This window comes from Rhipicephalus sanguineus, chromosome 7, assembly GCF_013339695.2.
Source record: "Rhipicephalus sanguineus isolate Rsan-2018 chromosome 7, BIME_Rsan_1.4, whole genome shotgun sequence".
Lineage (NCBI taxonomy): Eukaryota > Metazoa > Arthropoda > Arachnida > Ixodida > Ixodidae > Rhipicephalus > Rhipicephalus sanguineus.
The window spans coordinates 142,735,295-142,760,437 of NC_051182.1; the positions used below are offsets into that span (position 1 = coordinate 142,735,295).

The 25,143-nt window shown below is 48.7% G+C and overlaps 1 protein-coding gene across 1 annotated transcript in view; it reads left to right on the forward strand.

Moving 5' to 3' along the window:
* The window catches only part of LOC119400110 (forkhead box protein K1-like), a 78,109-nt gene extending 53,482 nt beyond the window's left edge, over positions 1-24,627 (forward strand). Inside the window, 8 exon segments of the mRNA XM_037667055.2 lie at positions 12,466-12,729; positions 13,559-13,726; positions 15,186-15,345; positions 15,741-15,928; positions 17,734-17,963; positions 18,616-18,765; positions 19,577-19,684; positions 19,687-24,627. Of these exon segments, the coding sequence (XP_037522983.1) occupies positions 12,466-12,729; positions 13,559-13,726; positions 15,186-15,345; positions 15,741-15,928; positions 17,734-17,963; positions 18,616-18,765; positions 19,577-19,684; positions 19,687-20,057 (1,639 nt within the window). The 3' untranslated portion in view covers positions 20,058-24,627.
* Positions 24,628-25,143: the final 516 nt, after the last annotated feature.

Below are 25,143 nucleotides of genomic sequence, written 5' to 3' on the forward strand. Positions count from 1 at the left end.
GTGAAAAATCGTGGCTATCAGGCGCGCTGTCCGGCGCAGCTGTCGCTTGTTAAGCGTAGTTTCTTTCCTGCGGATTTTTATCCTTTTGCTCTGTTTCGTTATTGACGTCACAAAAGCACGTCTTCTTTGCTGTTTGTTTATCCTTCTTTACTCTATCCTTAGAAAGTAGTTTGCTGCACAACACCCTCGGGCGTTTATTTTCGGCTTTTCTTTTTTGTTCTTATCTATTTTTTAACCTGAGCCTTTATTCGCGTTGTCAGTCTACCATCTCAGGCAAGCAGCTTCGAAGAAAGAAAGCGATCACTAAATTGAGGACGACTGCTGTAGGGAGCGATAAAATTCTAACACCTTAAAGGGCCCCTGACAGCCGATTTTTTGTTTGTGACATTTATGTTGTAATAAGTAGGTCTAAGTCTTGCAATCACGGAATGACACCGTAAATCCTCCAACGTGATGTCTAAATAATCCTAGCAGCGTTAATTGTGGTCATTTTTAGTGTAGGTTCAAAACGCGCGCCGAAAGAGGATAAGAAACTAGCGCCGCGCAGCGGCGGTCGCGCCTCGGGGCACGCGTGATGACGTGCGCTCAGTATTGGGTGACGTCAGCCACGCACTTGTTGAACTGCCAGTTAGAGAACCCACACACGGAAAGTTCACGCTGCCTGCCGACACGTACCGAAGAAGGAGAAGGTGGGAGGAGCAAAGAGCAAACATGTTTCGCAATATACCGTGCACCACGCATATTTCTGTCTGTGACGTCGACAACACTTGCTTTATCTCTGTAACGTCACAAGGGGCCTACGTCTACGTCATACTAGTGGTTATGCTGATAGGAGTTCAAAATTCAGATGAGCACTCAGGCTTACTTTAAAACCAAATTAAAATATCTTAAAGGCAACGCTCGTCACTCATAATCGGCCAGAAGTGCCCCCGCATGCAGGACTATCAAACAACACAAGCATCTCGAGTTTCCAAATTCGGTGTCAGGGGTCCTTTAAGAAGCACGCGATGTGAAAAACCTAAACTATAGTTCGCAGGCACAAGTTTTCGCGGGTGTCCCTTACCCATACTAGGACCTTCCAAAAGTCTTTTTCTCCAAACGTCACATGATTGGAACTATGTAAGTTCGCGGCTTGCCGAACTCTGTCCTCGAATGATATACCATAGTGACGTCATCGCCGTCTTGGGCGCTCGTCTCGAAACTGATGTGTGCTCATGGTGTGCTGCATTCATGCGACGCTGCGGCCGCGGATTCTCGTGTTTTTCTCAATAAATGAAGAAAGAGAAAAGATAGATTAGGATCTTGCGTGCTGAAGTGGCGAATGCGTGGGGGCGGGGGTGGAATCATTCTCAGCTATGACACCGAGCGTCACCGAAACGCTTCACGACGCGTGTTTATTTGTCGAGTGCTCTTGGAACGCTCGTGAAAAGTGACGCAGCGCCTCCGCGTTATCTTCTACGAAAAAATCGATGGCGGCTCACAAAGGAGAAGGCTTACCCCAGAGAGTTTTCCGAATCTGCCACGAGGCGCAGCAAATCTCGACGAGGTTTCAGCATCTCGAGAAGCACCGCGGAAACTTTTATCCTAGAGTTTCCGTTATTAGAGTGTCGCCGTCGCCACTGGAGACAGGCAAACACTGCGCCCCCACGCGTGACAAGGATTGAAAAGAAGTGTCCTCAGTCGTGTCCTCTTAGACCATTGGACGGCGTGGATCTCAGAGGTCATTTCGCAACTATGCCCAGCCTTGCATAGATTTTTTCCGTGCAATACAGCGAAGGCTGCTTATGTACATATATGCGTCCCTAGCTTTCATGCACAAGGTCACGCACTCTAACGTAAGGAATTTCTATACGGGTCGTTTCGTTGTACAGGCGTTCGTGGGCGTTAGCAGGGGGGTGTGGAAAGGGCCGCTCGCTCTCCCAACACCAACACCACCGCGATGCAACATAGTAAAAGACTGGCCGTGCGGACGCGGACGCAAGAGAGGAGTCAAGACAACACAAACGCGTTTGTGTTGTCTTGACTGCTCTCTCGTGTCCGTGTTTGCGCGCCCAGTCGTTCAACATGAAAACGTACCAACTAGCTCAGCCCTCTTATTCTAAGCAACGTGGTTTTGCACCCCTCAAGACCAAATCCTACCGACGCCCATGGAGGCGTTACAATGCGTTCCCTTTTTTTTTTTTTTTTCGCCAGCGAAAGCTCTTACGAGCTCACAACAGTCCGATTTTGGTGGTAAAATTTGTTCCCTTAGTAATAATAATAATAATAAAAACTTTAAAGAAACGCGGGGTAGCCTACTTCGCCGTGTAGGTATGTAAGGCACACAGCCAATATAAAAAAATAAAAGATGAGGGGAGCAAACCAAAAGTGATCGGTTTAGTGTTAAAATCAATTGCAATAAAAAATAAATAAATAACGGAATGTATAGCCGTTTTATTTGTACATCAAACGGTGTCCTCTTCGTCCTCTATCGAAAGCACACGCAGAGATGGAAGCCTATAATCCGGATGAGAGACCGTAGTTGGGAAGAATTGCCCCAACACCTAACATATATGAAAGAAAAAGGAGCAGCAGCTGTAAGGTCAGGCACGTGTCACCACAACAGCGTCGGTCTTTTCTCTTCGCACCGGCGCCGCGCCTGCCTGTCTGCTACCGCTTGCTTCTTGCGCCAGCGCTGAGAATGCCGCCGCAAGTGGTTGCACCGAGCAGCAGTGGATGGGGAAGGCATCCACTAGCGAAGCGTCGCCAAAAAGGAGACGACGACGGCGACACGACGGCAGCAGAACGCCAGCGCGACGTCGTTGTCGCCTCCTCGGCAAAGAGCGACTTCTTCCTTCCGGTCGTGCAGCAGCCCAAGTTCAAGGGCGCCTCGGCGCCGCTTATCCCCCCTCTCTTCACGCCTTCTCTCGCTCGCGGCGAGAGGAGGCGATGCCCTTGGGCGAGCTCCACTCTGGAATCAACCTCCTCACTCTCACTCTCCCCTGTTTTTCTTTGCTCTCCCCTACGGCGTTCTCTCTCTCTCACCTGCAGTTTTTTCTTGGCTGTCACTTTTTTTTCTCTAAGTGCGTGTTTTTAGGCCACTTTACAGCCATTTTGCATACTGTAATCGTAAATCATTGATCACACTCAACACTACATTACTTGTCATGGCGCTCTTTGGCCAAACCTTGCCCTCGCGCAATTAAGAACAGCATATCATCATCATCGTCGTCGTCACCCGCCCCTCCCCCCCCCCCCTCTACACAGACATCCTTATTCCATCGTCTTGTGTCGCTTCTTTCTCGGAGATAAAGCCCACGGCTGCTTGTGCTGCCTGCTACAACGGGCGTGGCCTCGGTGCGCATCCGCGCTTGTGTCCTGCCGCTTGCTGCAGCCTCGTCCACTTCTCCTTCAGTAGTCTGCCGCCGCCATCCCTCGTGTTTCCAGCGTGCGCGTCGCGTGCAAGGTGTTTCGGAGGCCGCCGCTGTGTAAATATCGGGCGAGGAGGAGGTGTTCTGGAGAGAGAGAGAGCAGACATTATGCGGCGAGAGTGGGATTTGAAGAGAGGCGAGCGCCGCGTTCTGACGTGCCCCGTACTCTTTCTTTCCTTCTTTTTCTTTCTTTCATTCACCCTGTTCGTGTGTTATGCGACGTGGCGTGTTGTGTGCACTACTACTACTACTGCCCGCTGGGTTCCGGCCAGGCCTCATTCGCGACGCTAAACAATGGGCGAAGTAGATGAGGAGGAGGAGGAGGAGGAGAGAAGTTGGGGAGAGCGAGAGGACTCGAAACAGTGGGTTGGACCAAGGAGCGGTATGGGAGTGGGTGGTGTTGCGGCGGCAACAACGCAGCGGTACCTGCCTCGCACGGCGGCGCGTTGATGTGTGCTTTTGTTTTGTCTCTGACAACGTCGTCGGGGTACGGACGTCAGTAGTGCTGCTGCTTGTGCGTGCCGTGCGCGTAGGCAAGTGCTTGCAGTGCATGCCTGCTCGCTTGTCTGAGAAAGCGCGTATCTATTAACGGCGCGCGACATTGACGCTTTCGGCTCGCCCGTATTAAGCTTGACGGGTATAGTTGTACAGTTGGGTTGCTGGAGATGTGGACTGACGTGATATGCGGCGTATTGCGTTAGCCCGCGTCGCTGATAACACGTTGCTAACAGTTTCTTACGGACGCTGATGAACGGCTGGTCTGGCGGTCGAAACTGTTGGATATGGAAGGCTTGTCTAGTTTTGGCACTCTTGGTTATGAAACACTTGTCCTGTTTTTGTCCTGTTGGAAATTTAAGACTTGTCCTAGGCTTGTCCTGTTGGATACGAAAAACTTGTCCTGTTTTGGTAATATTTGATATGAAAGACGTGTCCTGTTGTATTCCTGTTGGATGTCAAGGACTTGACCTTGTTTTGTCCTGTTGGATATGAAAGTCTTGACCTGTTTTGGTCATGTTGGATATGAAATACTTGCCTTGTCTTTGTTCTGTTGTATACGAGAGACTTTGTCCTGTTGGATGTGAAAGACTTGTCCTAGCTGTTTTGGTCCTGTTGGTTATGGAAGACTTGCCCTGGCTTTGTCCTGTTCGGTATGAAAGACTTGTCCTGGTTTGGACCTGCACGATATGAAAGACTTATCCTGGGTAAACTGGCTTTTTTTTTTTTTTTTTTTACAGCTGCCATTGCTTTGGCAAGTGATGGTCTCGTTTACCCAGTAGCGAAAAAAGTCATCGGCTGTGAGAAGTTCAGTTATCTTTCTGCGAGTAACACCCATTAACACCAAAAGAAAAAAAGATTAACGCATCAGTATCTGCTTCCAGCGTTGTTACCACCGTCATCCACAGCTCTTGTAACTCGATATCTCTGTGACGAGTATTGGAGGAGCGGTGCTCCTATGTTCCAGGGCGTGTGGAAGAGAGAGGGGGGTGAAAGAAAAATATGCGTTCCGTCCTTATCGACGGTGTCGGCACGGTCGTTTTTATCTGTCGACGAAAGAGATAGTGATGTTGCCACCTCAACTTGCCCCCCTCGAACACGCTTTATTCGAAGCGCATCTATGTAGCAGCCAGCGCGTTCAGCACATCATAATATAATGATATCTAGAGTTTTACGTACGTGTGCCGACGGCACGATATGATTACGAGGCACGCCGAAGTGGAGTGCTCCGGAATTTTTTTATCATCTGGTGTTCGTTTAACGTGCAAGCACAGTTGCCACAGTACACGGGTCTCTATATGGCATTTCGCCTCCATCGAAATGCGACAGCCGCGGCCGGGATTCGAACCCGCAACGTTTAGCACGTCGGTCGAGTCGTGCGCTGTACTTGGTCCCAAGAGAAAAAAAAAAATCTGCTCACTGAACATTTTATGTTTCGTGACGCATGTATGTGAGACTAGCAAATAAACGTCACTATTCCGCGAAAAAAGAAAAAATGGAGCAGTAGCTTTTATTACATATGTCTCATGTGGTCGTCATGCAATAACATGGTCTGTACTCGTTTACAATCTAAGAAAAAAAAAATGTCAGTGCCGCCCACATTCACCGCTGTCCCTCCCACAGATATACATAAGCGCTCCATCCAATGGCGCTTACTCATTTTCGTGACGTCAATCGCTTCTCGAGTGTTTCAGATACAGTGAAACCTCGGTGATACGATCACAGCTCATACGAATCTCGGGGTGATACGAATCTTTCGTTGGTCCCGGCCAAGGCCCATTGGCCTGTAATGTAACGGAGTACGGTTGTTGCGAACTGATGTTCACCCAGCGGCGTTTGATACGAACGTTCGCTACCACCCAGGTACGAAGAGGTACTGTCCGCGCTGTCGCGGAAGACGCGCCAAGCACGTGCGAGCGCGGGAACGCAAGCGTGGGCATGCGCGCCGCATCGCCAAATGGTCAGAATAACGGTGTAAGAAAAACACTTTTCTAAGGTCAGAATAAACCTTCAGAGACGCGTCACGGCCTCCGAGTGTCGCGGGTCACAACGCACCTGGTTCATTAATAAATGCGCGCGTACGGGCCGTATATTTACGAGTACTGGTATGATTGCAGACATCTAAAAACTTAACTGACAATCATTCAGGATTCAGGAATGAGAATGTACGCCAGCTTTCTTTTGTCGCACGCTAATTTTTCATGCTTTCTGGTGATACGAATTTCGGATGATACGAATATTTTTGGTGGTCCCGTGAGATTCGTATCACCGAGGTTTCACTGTAGTTGACTTTGCCGTAGATGCACGTTTGTGTCGCTGGTTTTTAGGTTGGAAACTAGAACGTCCCGGTAAATTTCCTCGGGGCTACTGACATCGCTGCTTAGGCCAGACGCAATGTTTTTAAAGACGATAGTCTTTCTTGGGATACCTGAACCAGAAATTTTTGGTCTGTCTGTCAGACGATTCAGCCACCCTCCAAAGTTAAAGCACTTGCTGAACGCCCAGCCATCTTGAACCGGTAGCTGCGTTCATACTTGTGAACACTGTCGATCAAAAAGCAAATATTACGCATATCTGAGGCGCAACATCAATACGTAAGTATTAGGTGGTGTGTTCCTTTACTAGAAAATACATAGATACGTAATTCTAAAGACCCTAGGGTTTCTTAGGCTGCGCTGAAAATGCGACGCTATGCACGAAAATCCCTCTGTCGACGATATGGTGCTGCCACCTGGCAGTGGCCCTGGGTTCTGCACAAGCTCATGTTTCCCGACGCCACTGCCAGATGGCGTCCATATCTCACGCAGCGCCTCCTCTATTTTATCAATGCCAGCCAGATGCGGCCGATTCAACATAGAGGAGGCGCTGCCTGAGGCAAGGCAAAACATAAATGGCAGAAGACTATCGTCTTTCGACGACATTTGCAGCGAAGCACGCAGATACGCGGCCAATTTTCTGTAGTAACGACGAATCTTTAGCTCATAATATGCGTAGTATTTACATTAGTCGAGAAAAGTACTTGCGGTTCGAGCGGAAACCAGCTAGCACGACTGTCTTTCATAAGTGGAGGCCGGGCGCGCCGCGCTTCTCTAGGTAGAGCTTATATTTTTTGCTTGCGTTGTAACGGTCTATATATTATCGGCAGTTTTCAGCCCCGGATGTAAGAACGAGCACCCGCTGGAAGCGGAGATCGTGCGACGGCGTTCAGGTTGATCCCAGGGTTAGAGACGGCACCGCTTATGCGGTATCGATCGGATGACGTCACATGGGCACTAATAACGTGTGCCGCGCGGTCGACGCGACGTGCCGCCAAGTGCAGAAATATATATGCCTATATATACAGGAATAAAAAAAAGCGCGAGCAAGACATGTCGAAAATACGGTCGTATATATGTTCAACCCTCAATTAAATACGATGAAGACCGGATGCACTCGTGACCACGCACCGAAACCAATGTTCGCAAACGCGTTTACGGTGCTCGGCTGCTGAACCGAGTCTCGGGTTCGATCCCTGCCCCGGCGGTCGCTCTTCGATGGGGCGAAATGCCGCAGGCCCGGTACTGTGCGATGTCAGTGCACGTTAAAGTGCACCAGGTGGTCGCAAATTTCCGGAGCCCTCCATTACAGCGGGCCTCAGTCATATCGTGGTTTTAGCCCGTGATACCCCATATATTTTGATCATTATTATCATTGGTCCCACCCACCGTAACTGACGCCTCTGATCGAGAGCTAAAAAGAAAAAAAAAAGGTAAGGGAGCAGGGAATCTCGTGACGTAAACGCGCACGTGCGGAGGGCCGCCATGTTGACTGTCTGTTGCGCAGTTGTCTGTTTTCGAGCCCTCTAGCGCCGCCGCCCGCTACGTGGCTTTTGTAGAGAGAGAGGGCGAGTGGAAAGGAGGTGGTTGTGGCGGGTAAAAAGGACGCGACAGTTTTCGGGCGTGCGCGTACGCGCACGCGTACACGTTCGTTGGGTTTTTGATCGTACGCAGCGCGAACGAGGCGACGACGACGACGACGAGCCGAGTATAAGCAGCGCGCGGAAAACGTGTCACGCATGTAGCGTCGGCAGCGAGCGAGCGAGCCTCGCGTCGTCCTCTTCTTCCTCTGTCGTCGTTGGCAGCGATCCAACGCCGCCGCTGCTGCCTTCTCCACAGCGGCTTGCATGCCCTAGCGTGTGGAAGGCAGGCAGTTGGGCGACCGACCGAGGAAAAGGGCACCTACTTTCTCTCCCGGGCCTGTTGTTCCACTTGGCTCGCTCCTAACACACACCACAGCCTTCTTCTTCTTACTCTCTCGAAAGAGATAGCGGGGAGTAGAAATTGCCGCTATCCTTATCCGACGCTCTTGCGTTTGTGTGGCTAGTATGGAGGGCCTCTCTTTTATCAGCCTCCCTGAGTCGTAACAAACGTCCGGCCGGCCTCCCATGAAGGAGCTGCGGTTACAATTTGAATGAGGGTCTCCCCTCCTTCCTCCGTCTTCTTGTTCTAGACGCATCTCGCCGACTTGTTGTCACATCTGCAGACCCTGGCGGCAAGCGGCAAGCGCGTCTCTTGGGGCTGCTGATGGCTTGACAACGCTGAGCCGTTATGTTGTTGATACAGTGTCCCCACCCTCCCTGTCTTCGTACTACAGTTGACCTTAGATGCCACACTCTTTGGCATGTTTGTGGGGTGGCTCTGGTGGTCACGTTTTGCTGCGGCTGCAGAGAGGAGTACGTAGTAGACTTGAGGGATAAGCCTCGCCGCTATACCGTCGTGTATTCGGCAGGGTTTTTAGTGGAAGTCTTTTGTCTATTAATGGTTGTGGAACGCTGTTGAGCAAAGAATACCTGGTGGAGGCAACGTTTTGAAGACAAGAGGACTTGAGATTATTGCAGAACTGTCACTTTGTGTCAGATTTTCTGCTGCATAGACCAAGCACAGACTGGTTGCACTTTCGTATCTGTGACAAGTTTTAACTTGAAGTGATCGGAAACGATCGTACATTTTTTTATGCATGCCTTGGCATAATTTTAAGCAAAGACAGCATCCGTGTTAGGGTCTTCTTTCTACTGTCCTTTGCAGTGTCACTTAATTTTATTTACGACATTGATACTACAGTCACGCGAGCTGCGACTTTGTCAAGAGCACAAGCCCCTCTTCAAAGCAGGCAGGAGGTTTAGGAAATACGGAAGTGTGTTGTTTGGCTTCAAACTTGTCGAAACATATCACGAACGCTTTAGCCACTTCCACTGAAATTTCGCAAATAAGCTTCGCAGCTCTGCGCGGTAACGCTGGAACATTTGTCCCACTTCACCAGCTGGGTTTAAACGGGGACAGAGCAGGCATTGCAGTTTGGTTCAACTTGTGAAAATGCAGTCTCTATGGCATTTTCACAGTCTCTGTCCGTCTCGTTTTTTTTTTACTTGTATTCCATCGGCACAGATGTCCCGGCGTTCCGCATCCACTGTTTTATCACTGTCATCTAGGCCGCAGCCAGACTGCCTATTGCGTCTTTCGGCTGCGAGAGGACAGATGTTTTTGAAATTTAAAGCAAATGCTAAATAAAAGCTGGGCCCACCGACGAGGAAGGGGATCACTAGGTTCTTGCAGCAAACAGCTGTGTTGCGCGTTCATTGTCGACGCAGTGCCGCGTCACGTCTCCAGAGCATTGTTCAGTGCGCGCACGCATCATCCGCAGGTGCGGGTTAGTACAAGAGACGCAGCCGACCTTGAGATGTTGCGAAGGTGCATCTCCGCGTTGCTCTAATGCTGGATATACAGCAGTTGTTTGGAGTCGAGGAAGACAAAAGACAGACTGACGTGCAGATCCCGGGGGCATTGGCTGTGGGAAAAGATCTTGAGTTGTCGCATTCTAAGGTCTTCGATTCACCTTGATCGTAACAACTCGTGCATAGCAGAATTAAAAACTTTTTTTTAGCAGCCAGAGTTAAGCTCTGTTACCTTGGTTCAGTACTGGGCAGCAAGCAACTAGTTAATAACAGCATAATAACCACCTGCTTTCCCAGCTATTTGTAACTCTTACTTATTACACAGCAATGGCAGTGTTACTTCATTAGAGTTACTAAAATGCGTGTGATTGCACCTAAAAAAGTTACGCTTTGTAAAAGAAGAAAAGGCACTAAAAATAAAATAAGCAGAGGTGAGTACTACTGACATTGTGTATGTCATGGAAATGTAACAAAATATCTTCGTCATGAATTGAAATCAAAATATATTGTTTGTCAGTGCTACATTTCAAATGCTGTTTTCAAAGTAATGAAAAATATAATGTATATGCTTCATTATATAGATACAATTTCCTGTTACATAGGTATAGTTGCTTCGTTATAACAGATACCTAATATGCAGCCATGCCCACGTGTGTAGTTCTCGTACTAATGCTGCTTGCAGTAGTCATTTCCTGTGTTTTGCGTACATGCTTGGAAAAGGTCAAAACGGAAAACATCTGCTCTTGGGTTTTTAACAAAGGATCACTGCTGAAAACACTTAATTCAAATGTACTGCCATTTCATGCATACGAGAATGTGACATGACTTGCGTAATGTTTAATTTAGATGCATTTCAGTCTTCACTTTTCCTTTCTGGGTGTTCCGCGCACCTCTTTGTGTTCACGAAGACACGAGAGACGTCAAACACACTCGGCAACAATGGGCCGGCTGTACGACGTGGCCGCAACGACCAATTATTTATTCCGCATTGTTCATGTCTGGGCTTGTAGCTTAGCGCGGAAACAAATGAGGACAAAAAAGAAGTTCAGGACGAACACTTCTTCTTTGTCCTCGTTTGTTTCTGTGCTATGCTACAAGCCAGCTTACGATCGACCAACAAGTTCATATTGGTATCTTCGTCACGTTTGGGCTCCAGCCGACCTCAGCATTGCGTGATCGGCCTGCTCTCTCGCCTCGACGTCCGAAGGTGGCTTGTCTGTGAACCTTGTAGATATTGTCAAGCCGTTGCAATGGAGCGGCAACAACGTTTGTAGCTGCAACAATGTTGCTTCTTGACGAGGGCGGGTTCAGTCTCTGAGACCGTCTGTTTAAAAAAAAAGTGTCATATAACTTTGCTGTCGTGAGTTGCGTACACAATTTCCCCAGGCAGCCTGCGCTACCTGAGCATCACATGTTCGGCATAATATCTCTAACTGGCTCGAGGGGTTGAGGACTTGCGGGGAGGAGCTGTCCGACTGACAGCTTCACTCGTCCATTGTCTCTACTATGCTAGTCGCTCTCCAGAGGCATTTCAAAGCCGGAGAGAATGGCTTGCTTTGTTTGCAAACGCAGCTTCTTCTCATGCCACCTGTGGAGAGAGAGGCAGGCTCTGCGGTTATTGTCTTATTTTTCTCTCTCCTTTCAGTCATTCTGGCATTTCAGCTAATCTCGGAAGAAATTACATCCGCTGGCCGAAGACGTAGCAAGTCTTCTTTCAGGCCGCCCCAAACTTGTCCTCCTCCTTGACACGATTGCAAGGCTGTAATTTCAACCCAAGGCACTTGCTTCTCTGGACGTTGTCCAAATTGTGCCATATTGTGAAACTTCACGCCATATCGCTTCTCAGTGGCCTGCTAGGCCACTTCTGATTGACGCAAAATTGGCACCAACACGATGGTGTTAAACAAATAGCACCCCTGGCCACCGTATTGCGCGGCACTAAGTTTAAATTCTGGGGATTATTAAGTTATGCCATATTGAGCAATTTGCTGTCCCCTTGCTTCTGATTGGCTCACGGGGCTGCTAGGGCTTTCCTGTGATTGGCTTGAAAGGCCAACATGGCAAAGTTTTACAAGTAGAACCTCTGGCTTTGTGGATGTCTGGCAGTTTTCTATTCATACCAGCAGCTCGTTTAACAATACATGATAACCACATTGTATTGCATTTTCATTTGGGGTTTTTCCGAATGAACTAGGGGTGACACTGTTTGCACAACTTCACTCTGAATAGTGAAAATAAAGGCACTGATATAAAGGACACGACGTGTGCTTAACGACTATGGTTGGTTTGTAGTTTTTTTTCTGCAATTATTCGTTTATTTTTTGTAGCAGCATTCAGAGGGAGGTACATTTCAGCAGCCACATTCACCTGTATTAAGAGAAATAGGTGCTGGGATTCCTGATGACCTCTGTATGCCACTGTAACAGCAAGTACAGCCAATGTAACACTTGACCTAAATATTAGTATACATTGGATGCTTTGGAAAAACATGACGTTGAGCCCTGTACAAAAACTGGTCCAACATGCCTCATCCAGAAATCTCCTGCGCCTCCTGCAGGAGAATCGGAAAGGTGCCAACTACATGAACATGCTTCCATGGCAACGTTTGTGGATTGTTTTTTCTTATGATCCCTTAGGCTGCTATGGAACATTATGTTGCGATGGTTCCCGATTGTTGCATGCTGCATCGTTTCACAGCACGCATCTGTGCACACATTTCATTCCTGGAGAGTTTGATATCTTTAGGTAGCATCATGTTGAGCACTGCTTGCGAGTGGCCAGTAATCTTGCTACGGCAACCTGCTGCCGCGGTTGCTTACCATTGTTTGCCATCGTTCTTTCTCGTTGCAGATGTGTTTTCCGCTTCCCGAGCACCAACATCAAGATCATGTTCCAGTCACTGGTGGACGAGGTGGGGCCCGTGAGTGGCGGCGGGGCCGCTCCACCGCCTCCACGCCTGGAGGCGGGGCCCCTGGCCGCCTCTCCGCGGCAGCCACCTCCCCCCCAGCTGGCACCGCACCACCTGCCGCGGCCACTCGCCCCGCTCAAGATCAACATCCCGGAGCCCGAGTCCAGCTTCACCAGCCCCCTTCCATCGCCAACAGGCACACTCAGGTGTGGCACTTTGGCTTTCGAAGCGGACCCAGTCGTTGCAAACCACCAGCACACAATCACGACAAGGCCAAGGTGGTAGAACATACCACAGCACCGAACTTGCAACAGATTTGACGTCAACAACCTTAGAACAGTTTACAACAGACTTCGAACAAATTCAGCGCTGTAGTGTGTTCTTCCTTATGACGCTCATCTCATGGTGGTTTGTGATGACTGGGTTCCCTTGAGCGCTGTGTCCTGTGTGTTCCTCGTCCCATTTTCTGCGCTGTTCTGCCACAATGTTCACCAGCATATAATCACTACAAGGACGAAAAAGAAGAACACACCGCATTGCTAAAGTTGCAACGAACAAGAAATTCAGAGCTGTAGTATCGTTCTTCCCGCTTGTCCTCATCGTGGTTGTGTGCCGGTGGTTTGCAGTGCTGAAACAACGAGCCCAACTTTTCAATATCTTAAACGCAGTAAGCCTTGCGCATGCCTGTTGTCAGTGAACAAAAGAAACTTGATAAGTTTCTATAGTCTATGACAAGTCATCACTGCAGGAGAGGTTGATTTCTGAAGGCTGTGAGATACTTCCCTTACAAATGCCACGCAAAGCCTGTCACATGAACAGCGCGTGATTTGGAACATTTTGTGTTATCTATTCCTTTTGCCTACCCATTAAACCCCCCTTCCACGCTAACATTGCATGTATTAATAAAAATCAGTTTATATTCGGCGCTTGTCCCGTCCGTATGCGCCACCTGTGTAACCATTCGCGCTACCATTATACATGAATGTTCGTCATCACCACAGAACAGTAATTTCGAAACCCATCTTCACTTTGCAGTGCGGCTAATTCCTGTCCTGCGAGTCCTCGGTCGGGCAGCCATCGTCGTAACATCACCTCCGACCTGCAAATGGCTGCGGCAGCCGTGGAGAGGCACGAGGAGGTTCCGACCACGGGCTCCAGCTCAAGTGGACCAGCATCTCATAACAGCAACAACTCTGGGCCGGGGTGAGTGTTTGCTGTGTGCTCCGAGGTCGACTTGCACGGTGTATAGACTACTTGCGTATCTATTTTTTGGACCAGCAGTTTATAGGAGTCAGCGTGTATTGATTCTAGCTAAAGTGGATGCTTGTGCATGTTAGTACTATAAGATGCCATACTCGGTTACAACCTGCTTGCGGATATTGCAAAATCAGACACTAGGACAACCAGCGTAAAGGTAAAGAAACGCTGCCACCGTGGCAGCAAACGAAACTTTGCGCCGCGTGAGCATTTAATTTGAGACATCCGGCGGCATGTTCGCTGCCACCTGTAATTGTACCATCTGGCACGGCGGAATGGACTTCAAGAGATAATGCCAAGCATAATGGCAACCCAAGGTGAAGTCCCCAAGCACCAGCACTGCAATCTGTCGAGTCCTCACAAAGATGGTGGCGAGCGCGCATCGTCTCTTTTTGGTGTCTGATAGCCAGAAACCTTCCGGATATCTTTCAGAACAAAAGAATTTGTCTTGACGGGTTCTGGCTACCCGCGGGTAGGCAGAATTGTCCAGCCAGAGAAAAACGAATGGTTACTGGAAGTGCACCGCGCAATGAGCAGAGCATCGCGAAAACAAACGCGCTCTGGGCGGCGTTGTTATGGTTACGCGGCACGGCGTGTTGTATAGCAGCTGTAGCGGTGGCGGCACTTGTGTTTCCGTAGGTCTCAGACCGAACCGCTGGGGGAATGACAGCCTCCATTCTTTTTGTGTGAAGATTTTGGCGGCCAGCGTGGCCGCCTGCTTTCGACCTTTGTCGAGCATGATGTTTGAAGGTTTTGCCTCTAACTCCATAATTTCCATGTATAGTTGTTGTGTCACACTGCTGTGTTGGGTTCATGTTTCGAAGGCCACATTAAAATATGCTGCGGTGCAAAGACGCAAACTGACAAGATAGAGCACTTTGTGCTGTCATTCTGCATCTATCACTCGTGTCAAGCGGGCAAGTTAAGTATACTTACGGGGAGTAGACTTAGGTTAAAATGCACTTTACCAAATCTTAATAATTCAATCGGAGTGTCACTTGCAGTAGAGTATACTCTAGTTGGAGTGCGTTCCATGAATGCACATTCATCATAAAACTTTCATTTCTGATTTCTTTTTTTTTTTTTTTTTTTTTGCGTCTACATCTGCGAGAAATGCATTTGCAGTTTGTTGACATTTCGTTTTTGCTACAAGTGCGCTCTGATTTCCTTTTAGCACCGCGTACTGTATTGCGTAACTGCACTTAAGTTGCCCGGTGGACACTGGTGTACTTTTCATCCTGCGCAAGTTCCTGGGCTAAGCCTAACGAGTACAGAAACTGTGACACGATGACTGGCAGCATTGTACACATTGACCAAGCCAATTTTCTCCTTGTAACGTAAGCGCATGCACTGTTGTTATGCTTGGGTCCTCGTGCGAGTAGCATTCCTTGGCGGCCTCTTCCAGGAGTGGTCCAGATGGGGACCAGAAGCCGCCCTACTCGTACGCGCAGCTCATCGTGCAGGCCATCTCGTCGGCACAGGACAAGCAGCTGACGCTGAGCGGCATCTACTCGTACATCACCAAGAACTACCCCTACTACCGCACTGCCGACAAGGGATGGCAGGTCAGTCATGCTGCTCTCGCGTCTCTGCATCGTTTGCCCTCTCTCTTCGTCTGTCTGTGATTGCTCTTTGTCATGCTGTATTGCATTGTGGCCTAGATATTTTAATACAAGCAGCATATTTATCAACTATGCCATAACATAGTAACAACCCGCGATACCAGTAATGGCACTGAGACTGCTCCCGATAAGTTTCCTGCCTTGGCATCTAGCAAGCCACTGTATTAGAAAAGTGTCTCTAACGTCTTGCACTTCTTGTGGCAGTGCAGCGCATGCCCCTCGTTCATGCCTACGGCGGACCACGGTGTGCCTGATAATCACGTCACTGTTTTGGCACGTGAAATAGCAGGATGTGTACACTGTTGCGTACTGAGTTGTTCTTCATCTGATCAACACAGAACTCAATCCGGCACAACCTGAGCCTGAACCGGTACTTCGTCAAGGTTCCCCGGTCGCAGGAGGAACCGGGCAAGGGTTCCTTCTGGCGCATCGACCCCCAGTCGGAAGTCAAGTTGGTCGAACAGGCGTTCCGCAGACGGCGGCAACGAGGGCTGCCCTGTTTCCGGACGCCCTTCGCCTCCTCGAGGTTGGTGTTTCCGGCGACGATCCCTCAACGCCCGTAACTTGTCCCTCTAGACTTCAGCAGCAAAAGCGTTGCTCCGAAATCCACGCTTAGGCTCTTCTCGGGCGTCTAATTGTAGCTACACTCCGTCTCACACATCAGGTGTAACGCTGTTGAAGCTATGCAAAAAGTTTGGTCAGCAACGTGCATAACTCCGCATGTCTTGTGGTCTGCTTTCGTGGTTGTAAATGCTCATGCGTGCCAAGCGCGAGACCGCAAGTGAGGCGTCGCGGCTGGCCAGAAATGAAATACTAGAAACAGATAACAACTAAATGCCAAGTGATGTAGAACAATGTATTAATTGTCGTATAATGGATTTTGTCTATTCCTAAGGCACAAAACATCTTCATGCATTACTCAGCCTAAAGAGAGCAAAAGAAATCACGTTCTGGCCAGTAATAACATTGCACTATTTGTTGGTGCAAATGCATTTACTGCAAGAAATCTCACTAGCCTCCACAGTGTTGCGCCTGATGGATGAAACGGAGCATAGTGGCTGACAGTCACGTTTAAATAAAAATTGCAACAGATCCAACGTAAGCTCGCCCTTCGCAGTGTTTGTAGCTGCAGTAGTTAATCCCAAAAGCACATAGTTATTTTTCAATCTGAAAGGCTCTAAACACGGACGCACTTTCCTCCAGCAATGCTGAGAATTGATAGCTGATGCCGCCAGCCCTTCTCGCGATTTGTGAAAGCTATCGTTGTTCGGCTTTCGCAGGAGTTCCTGTAACTAGTGCTTAACCACCTTTATTTATAACTTTTCAACTATTTTTGAAAATAACAAGCTGTTACAATGAGATGATGTGCACATGCGTCCAAGGTTGCCTGCGCCTGTGTCATGGGTGGCTTGTCCCGGCGTCATTACTCTTTCGATGCACGAGCCAAGCCAAGTCATCGAAAACGTCACTACGCATATGTGTGGCCGCACCGAGTAGCAGCGCGCGTCATTTCTGAGACGAAGTGTAGGTAGCAAAACTATGTCGCTCCAAAATCTTAGCGACCTGGAAACTGTGTGCACGGTTGCATGAGCACGCTGAAAAGTTGCTCAAGACGCGCTGACGAGCATGGGATCATTACGTCACGCGAAGGCAGCGCCACTTTAAGTGCATACTACTAACGCAGGCCTGTATGTACATTTTTAGGGAGTACTACCTTTTAATAGTAGCAAAAAAATCGTCGACCGCGTACAGCAATCAACGTGGCCGGGTTCATCGGATCGTTCATGTTTTTGCCGCCACAGGCGCCACAGGTCATTTTTCGCGACTTTAAATTAAGAAAGAAAAATATAAATCCATCTCTCACGAAAAAAAAAAATAGGGTTAGTTTGAGTCAATGCGATGGACAATCTTTCCATCAGTGGAGTCATCTCATTTCATGTTCTGGGCAGTTTTCGGTCCCTTTAATTGGTAGAGCATCGAACGCGTTATCGCAAGGTTGCAGGTTTGATCCCTGCCGGCGGCAAGTTGCCTTTTCATCCACTTTACTTTCTTCACATTTATATCATAATTACTACCATAAAATTAAAACAGTGCAATTCATGTCTCCTATACCTTCCTTGGCTTCATTATCTGTTGGTTTTCATTACGGGTGTATCGACAAAGAAACGGGCCCTTACAAAATTCTCTTCTTTCGTTCAGATAGTGACAATTATGTAAGCAGTTTCAGTGAGATCACAGCCTGCTTTGACTCACGGTAGAACCTCAATGAGACGTTGTTGAACCTCGATGAGGACAATCTCGCGAGCCATGCGATGATTCTCTTTCGCACAGGTCGGCGCCGGCGTCGCCAAGCCACGGTGCGCACAGCGGCCTGGTGACGCCGGACTCGCTGTCACGAGAGCCCAGTCCTGTACCGGAAGGCATGGGTCCCGAGGGGGCTCCGAGCTCCCCCCTGCAGCCGCCTGCCACCATGATGGCCATTCCCCCCGGCCTGGCGCCCCCGCAGGCTTCGTACTTGGCGCGCGAGATCAAGGCCAGCCAGTCGGCACCAGGCTCACCAGGTGACTAATCGTAATTGTTATTTTTTTTAAATGAACAGTGATTCATCAGCCAGAACGGCACACCAAGTAGCCAGTACGATTACACATTGGTCGCTTACCAATGATGCGTACATTTTTCAAAAGCCAATGAGAAAGCGCAGCCATTTGTGGCAGGAAAATGAAGATAAGGGGCATCTCTTTCGTGTGATGCCGCAGTGATATATGTGCAACAGCATCCCTGCGCCATCGAAAAGGCATCACACCAGCGTGAATTTCGGCTACAATGCACTTCAGAGGCGTTCCGTAAATTTGTTTCTACAGTAACGTTGATCCACAAGGAGAGAAACCTTATGGGTTGCTGCAAAAAGAAAGGTTCTGAAAGTGCAAGTTAAAATTTTTTTTTAATGATCTTTTCAAGTTTCTGCCACTCACTTTAGCGGCTGTGGTGTTGCACTTGCGCTGCTAAACACGGGGACGTGTGTTCATTTCCCGGTCTAATTTCAGTTGGGGCTAATTGCGAAAATGCCCACGTAATTATATTGAGGTGCACATTCAAGAATCCCATGCCCTCAATATTATTTCGCCACAGCCTGCTTCATGATCGAGTCGTGGTTTCTGCGCATGAAACCCCAGAACTGAATATTTAAAAAATTTCTCTTGGTCTCTCCACAAGGTGGCGCCCACCAGTTGGGTGGATCCCCACTCATGCCGGCGTTCACCAACAGCAAACCTAAGGTGCTGGTGGCCCACCAGCCGTCGGTCGTCTCGAACGGCGTCCTCAAAAGCAATGGCATGCGCAGCGACTCGCCAAGGCTCGACCAAGGTGTGCCGCCTCACTGTTGCCAACTGTAGAGTAGTAAGCCTGCATATCGGTTTCCTTTTTTTTTTTTTCTTAGAGCACAGTGCCTATTCATGGCTTCTGCGCCGTCGTCTTTCATAACCAAGCGAACGTGGAGTGTAGCGCGGATTGAGTTCAGAAGGAACGACATTCTGTATCGAAATATTTCGTGATACAGTGGTATAAAACATACCTCTAGGACATATAAAGTTAATATGGGGAGCGTTGTATCCATCGGGAGAGTTCTGACTTCGCGCAAATATAATGCCAAACACACCCGGTATACCTGATGCGTTTTAATGGTTGCTTCCAATTCGGCTTCCATCAGGGTGTTCCTTCACCGGCCAAGAGGTCAGCCAAACCTTCGGTACATCGCAAGACCTCTTCTTCCCAAGCTTGTCTTGCGCATGCATTGTTTGGGTAGGAGTGCAGGGGGCACAAAATCTGCGACATCTTTTTGCCTCACTAACCTGTGATGTATCACAGTCTAACCCTGATATATTAGTCTGAAGGGGTTTGCAAAAAAAGTTCTACATAAAGGTAATTCGATGTATAACATTTTATATACAGAAAATATATTCAAGGAGATTTTACAATTGTTCAATATATAAAATTATTAGATATATGCGGGTTCAACTGTATAGATGTCCTTAAATTACGCAAGTGAGCATAATAGCTCGAGTTCAGGCGCTGCTGTAGAGTTTTTCCATACAAATCTGCGTCTTTGTTACTTCACCATTTCTAAATGTGCCCTCCTCTCTCAGACTCAGTTTTTCTTTTTTTTCTTTCATCACAGAGCGCAGTTATCCCCGGGGTCCGCCCGAGCTGTTCTACCAGCCGAAGCCGCTGGGGCTGTCCACCGCGGAGCAGGTTCCCTCCTCCTCCGCCTCCTCTTCTCCACCCCCCTCCACCCAACGAGCGTCATCGTGCAGGCTCCATCGTCCACCTTCGCCCAGCCGCCCACTCCGGACTCCTCCTCGTCGCCGCCCGCAGCGGCGGCTCCCCTCCCGACGCATCCGCGCAAGCGCCACTATGAGATGGCCACCTCCTCATCGTCCTCCGCGACGCCGGCCACATCAACCCCCACCTCCACCTCTTCCACGGGCAGCGCCGCCAGTCGGGACCGGGAAACCAACTCCCCCGCGCGGCCCCCGCCGTCGAAAGTCCACCGGAGCGGTTCAGACGAGTCGGAGTCCCCGCCAGTCTCCACCACTTCGTCGTCTCCGACGGCCGTGACGGCATCCGCCACAGACTCTGCCTCCTCTTCTTTATGTTAATGGTGGCATCACCCGTTGAATTGTTTTTTTTTTTAATTATTATTATTATTTGCTGTGTTACCACCATCCCCTTATTCTTCCTCTGCCCTCCCTCCCCCCACTGGATGCTGCTGCTGATTCCTGTCTTATCTTTCCCTGCTGTGCTCTTTATCAGTCATAGCAATTGAACTGTAGCTCCCCGAAAAACTGAAGGAAAAAAAAGAGAGACCTTTCGTAGAGCCGAACTTTGCTTCCCTTTCCCCTCTTCGCGGGCCTCTCAACATTGAGCGCTTCGTGCTGCATGACTGCTCTTGTGAGGCCGGAATATTTGTTGCCTTCCTCGCCCATAGGCATCGCCATTTCTTTAACTCCTTTGTGTTTTTTAAGCAGTTTTCCTGCAATCTTTTTCCCTTTTACTAGATCACAGTTTGTTTGTTTTTTTATTAAAACACGTCTCATCTTTTTCATCCGACATCCTATTGCCATTTACCGTTACAACTATTCGGCAGTTCCTCCTGCCCGCAGAGGTGAGGGTCGGACCTGTAGCGCAAGCCGTTGACGCAGCACTGAAAGTGTACGCACGCAGTATCCCCCACCCCCACCATTTTCACATTTTCTTCTCTCTTTCCTGTCTGGTAGCATCTTTTTGACGCTTCTCCGTCATCAAACCGCATCACGCACTCACCTGCACTTTCCAAGCTGTCATCCGATACACTTAATCCTCCTTTATTTTTCTTTCTTGTCAAGGTTCCACGTCAACACATTTGACGGTGCTCTTACCCGGCACCTATGTTTCCTCGAAACACTCGACGCTTGATTGGTTGCTACGGACAGTCTGGTGAAGCGGCAGGGAAGGGTGTGGCACTTGCAGAGGTTGTCATCGTTTCCAGTGCCTCGTACCGCTGTCGCATGGGCACCTTTTATCGTGATTGAGGCTGATCAAGATTAGGCTTGATCTGGATCAGGTTCCTCTAGATGGTCGCTTTTAATCGCAGTCAGGGCCGATCACGGTTTGACAGACTGCTCCGCCTAACTCGATCTGCATTAGTTTGGACAGCGTAGCGGCCACCATTGTTGATTGCTATCAGTAAATCTGATAAGGATCGGCCCCGATCGCAGTCAAAAGTGCCTGTGTGACACTGGTATCGATCATCATTGTTCGTCTCTCTTGTCTTTCCGCTCATTGTGTTCTACCCTTCGCGGCAGAGTGCAACAACACCTTCTCGCGGAGGCAACCATTCTTGCCCACCTCTCTTCACACTCGCGCCATTCTTCTCTAGGCAAACGATAATGAGTGCTTTCTCGTTCCCTTCATGGCTCGCGTTAGCCAACGCGTTGTGCTGCTGCCGTACTCTACTCGTGCCTGGTGTGTGTTCGGCATTGCACTTGGTTTCTTGCGGCGAGCAAGAGGAGCAAGCTGGCCGTCAGCAGATCTTGGGACATACTGTGTCATCGCGCTGTGACTGACCGGCAATGGCATGATGAATGGCTAGGTCGTGACGATTGGCTAGGTCGTGACGAATGGCTAGCTGGCTCGCTCTGTAACCGAGAGGCCGGCAACCCTTAGCGTGTCTTCTTGGGGCACGCACACAGCTGTGAAAATTGTACAAACTTGCGGCTTTGACCGGCGATTAACAACTGCCATCGCAGGAGCCGTGGCTCTTTTTTTTTTTTAGGCTAGTGTACATTGACGAGGCGGGTAGAGGTGCCATGGGAGGACAGATTAGCCTGTGGTGGGGTGCGTTCTACGTGGCGACAGCAGTGGCGATGGGCAACGGTTTGGGCGCGGCAAGTGGTCCTCAGAGTTGAGAAGTGTGGCGTAGAGGCGAACGACGACGTGCGTTGTATCATGTACAGATAGAAGTCTTTAGAAGAGGCCCTGATGCTGGCAAAGAGCTTGGCAGAGTGAGTGTACAGTGTATGAGAGACGTGGTAGGCCATTTTTTTGGCAATGACGACGCGAGGGGATGGTGTGATCCACAGTTTAGGAGATAAAAAAGAGCTTGTGCCATTCTTGCAAGGGGGACCCTCGTTTCGCTTCCAGAGCGTGGGAGGATCCTCGGTGTAGCCTTTCCAAAACGGAAGGGTGTTAGAGAGTGCGCGGCGTGTTTTTTGATGGATAAGGCTTATGTCTCGACGGTTGTGGAGACGTGTTTGGTGTGGCAGGAGAAGAGACCTGTTGCCGATGGCTTTGTGTTTTTTTGGTGCTGAGTGGTATTTCTACATGGAGGGTGGGGGGGGAAGGGGTGGCGCGACAAAAGGCAGCAACGCGCTTTTTTCATCTTACATTAGACTTAGTATATTTGTTCGTTCTGTGGGGGATTTCGTAACTTGTAAAAAAAGAATTTCTTTTTCGTGAAAGTTCTTCGGAGCACACACACATAGGGCTTTGCTAGTCATGCGCCCCGCTGCCTTTTTGAAGTCGCAATTTCCGCACCGCTTTAGGAGACCCATTGCTTCTAGCCTGTCCGATGTCACGAGGGGGGGGGGGGGGCACAATGGGGATATCGAGATGCAGTGGGGGGATATGACTGCTTAAGAAACGAGCAAGTTACGGTCCATTCGGTCACCCACCCCTAAACACCCCCCCCTAACCCCCCCCCCCCTCTAACCCACTCCCATTTTGAGCGACATTGCTTTGGATTCGGCTAGGAGTAAGTCTCCCTTCCCCCTTGTACACCGTCATGTCAGTCGTTCGCTTAACCGAGGCCTAACTACTAGTGACTAGCAGCGGTTAGAGACTTGTTGTTGCCTCCCGCCCACTGTTGTTTCGTGCCAGCACGAGTTTCTGTCGAGAGAAAAAACATTCTGAGGGAGGCCAGTACATTTTTTTTTTTTTTCTGCTATTGCGATTTAAGCCGCTCATGAGAAAGCTGTTGGAAATATTCATGAAGTGAGAGAGGTCGTTCGTCCCCTCCGAGGTGTTGGGGAGAGATTTTTCTTTCTCTTTTTTTCTTATATCGTATTTGTTGCTTTGCTTGGCGAAGGCTGTTGGTTGACGAGTGTACATAAGACTTGGAACGTAGAGGGAGCCGTTGTGCGTGCCAGTTGGTCTATTTTTAAGAGATAAGATGAATTAAAAACGAGAGAACGAAGTCGTATATGAAGTGTGCAGTGTTTGTTGCATAGTACAGAAAAAAAAAAAAAGGAATGTATTGCTTAACCTGGCTCTTCGTATTTCCTGTCTGTGTGACCTCTTGTTACCCTTTCCCCTTTCTCGTCACTCTCCATCGTCGCATCGTAACATAACGCTGGACAACTTTTATTTTCTCCCTTTCTCTCCACTTCAAAACTTTGGCCGTTGCAGTCCACATGGTGATAGGACGTTGTAGGAACATTTAAGCAAATTGTTTGTACATATAAATATTGAATAGCCGCGCAGCCGCTCGCTTCCCGAAAACGAGCCCGACCTCGGGCTTGAGCCAGGAGCGTTTGCAAATGGAAGTCTGCAGTCTTAAGAGAGCAGCTTGTTTGTTACGCTATGTTCGTTTCCGTTTTTTCTGGCTCCTAACAAGCAGCAGGCGAGGAATAAAGCGTACGCTTTCGCGTCACCTACCGCGATAAGTTTCCTTTCGTCGCGTACGCTTTGCCGAGAGGGTTTGTCGGGTGCTTACTTTTGCGCTTGGCTCTAGCCGGGTAACAGAGAGCCGGCAGAAGCATCGTATAGGTTGGCGTTAAGTAAGGCTCGCCTCTTTCTGCATGATGAATTAGTGTTTTTTTTTTCTTTGTAGATAGTTTGTTTATTAACAGATCTTAACGCTTATAGTATAAGGGTGGGGACGCTACTGGTCATGATAGCACCAAAGAAACGTTCCTCGGGAAAAATTGAAAAGAAAAGAAAGAGCGTTGTTAGAAAAGAGAAGGTTAATTGGAGCATTCGTGTTTAGTGTTTCCCACTGAAATGGTTGTCACGCCACCCTTATCAGTGCAAGATGGCCACTCGTGACGGTCCTTTAAAGTTTCGTCGCGGTCAGTGTAGTAGACTATTGCGGTAACCTGTCGTTATGATGACTTTGCAAGCCTTCGAGGGGCTCTGTTGATCGAGCGGTTTCTGGTAAATTTTTTTTCCTGTTCTTCATCATCTTAATGCGTTTATTATCATCTTAGCAATTCAATCGAAGTGTCTGTATTACCGTTTTTTGTTTTTTTCCTTCGAATTCTAGCGAGTCTACTCGCTTCGCTGTTGCTGAAACGTTCTACCGCGCAGCACACATAACATCGTCACAACACGACTGTTTCTTTGTTTTCTCTTTTTTTTTCATGTGGTCAGTGCTCCACGTATTCTTAGAGCTTTCTTCACTATTTTTTTTCTTCGCAATAAGATCGCACTGGGACGTTTCTTGTAGAGGTCAGTCGTCTTGACCAGAGGAATGTTTATTGCGCGAGAGCCCGAGTTGGGCAGTTCTCGTCTTTATTTTTTTGGTGTTCCCGTGTTTTCTTTTTCCGATGGACCTTGTCCCCATGTTCCCCCTATCCTCACATCTCTTTGAAAGAAGAAAAGAAAAAAAAAAGACATGTCACCAGAACAAAAACACCTGAAAAACAAAACAAGGCAACACCTTTTAAAATAAATTTATTCTTTGTTGACACATCATGGCTCTTTTATTCATTGTCCTGGTCACCTGATGCACCCGGAAACTGAAACTGTCTGACCACTCAAACTGCAAGTTCTTTTAAGGCAAGAACATAATATATGTCTCGTGTGAACGTGAACTGGAGTGAAAAACCAGCGTGTCTTACAAAAAGTTGCGTGACAACCCGCATGCCTTGATTCACTAGGTGCACAAGCTGCGTGTTGGTTGGTTTATGGGCTTTAACATCCCAAACCAACTCTGGCTATGAGAGACACCCTCAAACTGTGCGTTCACTTCGTCTTGGCAGCTTTTGCGCGGTTTTTTTTTTTTAATTCAAGAACCGGCGTTGGCACGACTCTGTCTAAAGTCGCTTGACCACCTGCAAGCCTCATGGCTTGAGTCATGCGAGCTGCACATTTGCTTCATCCTAGTGGCGTTTGCGTGACACAACATCCACGGTAAAATAGCCACACTGGCCGTTTTTTGCCTTCAGGTCGTATTGGGCATGAGGGACTCTGTGAAGCTTTTCTTTT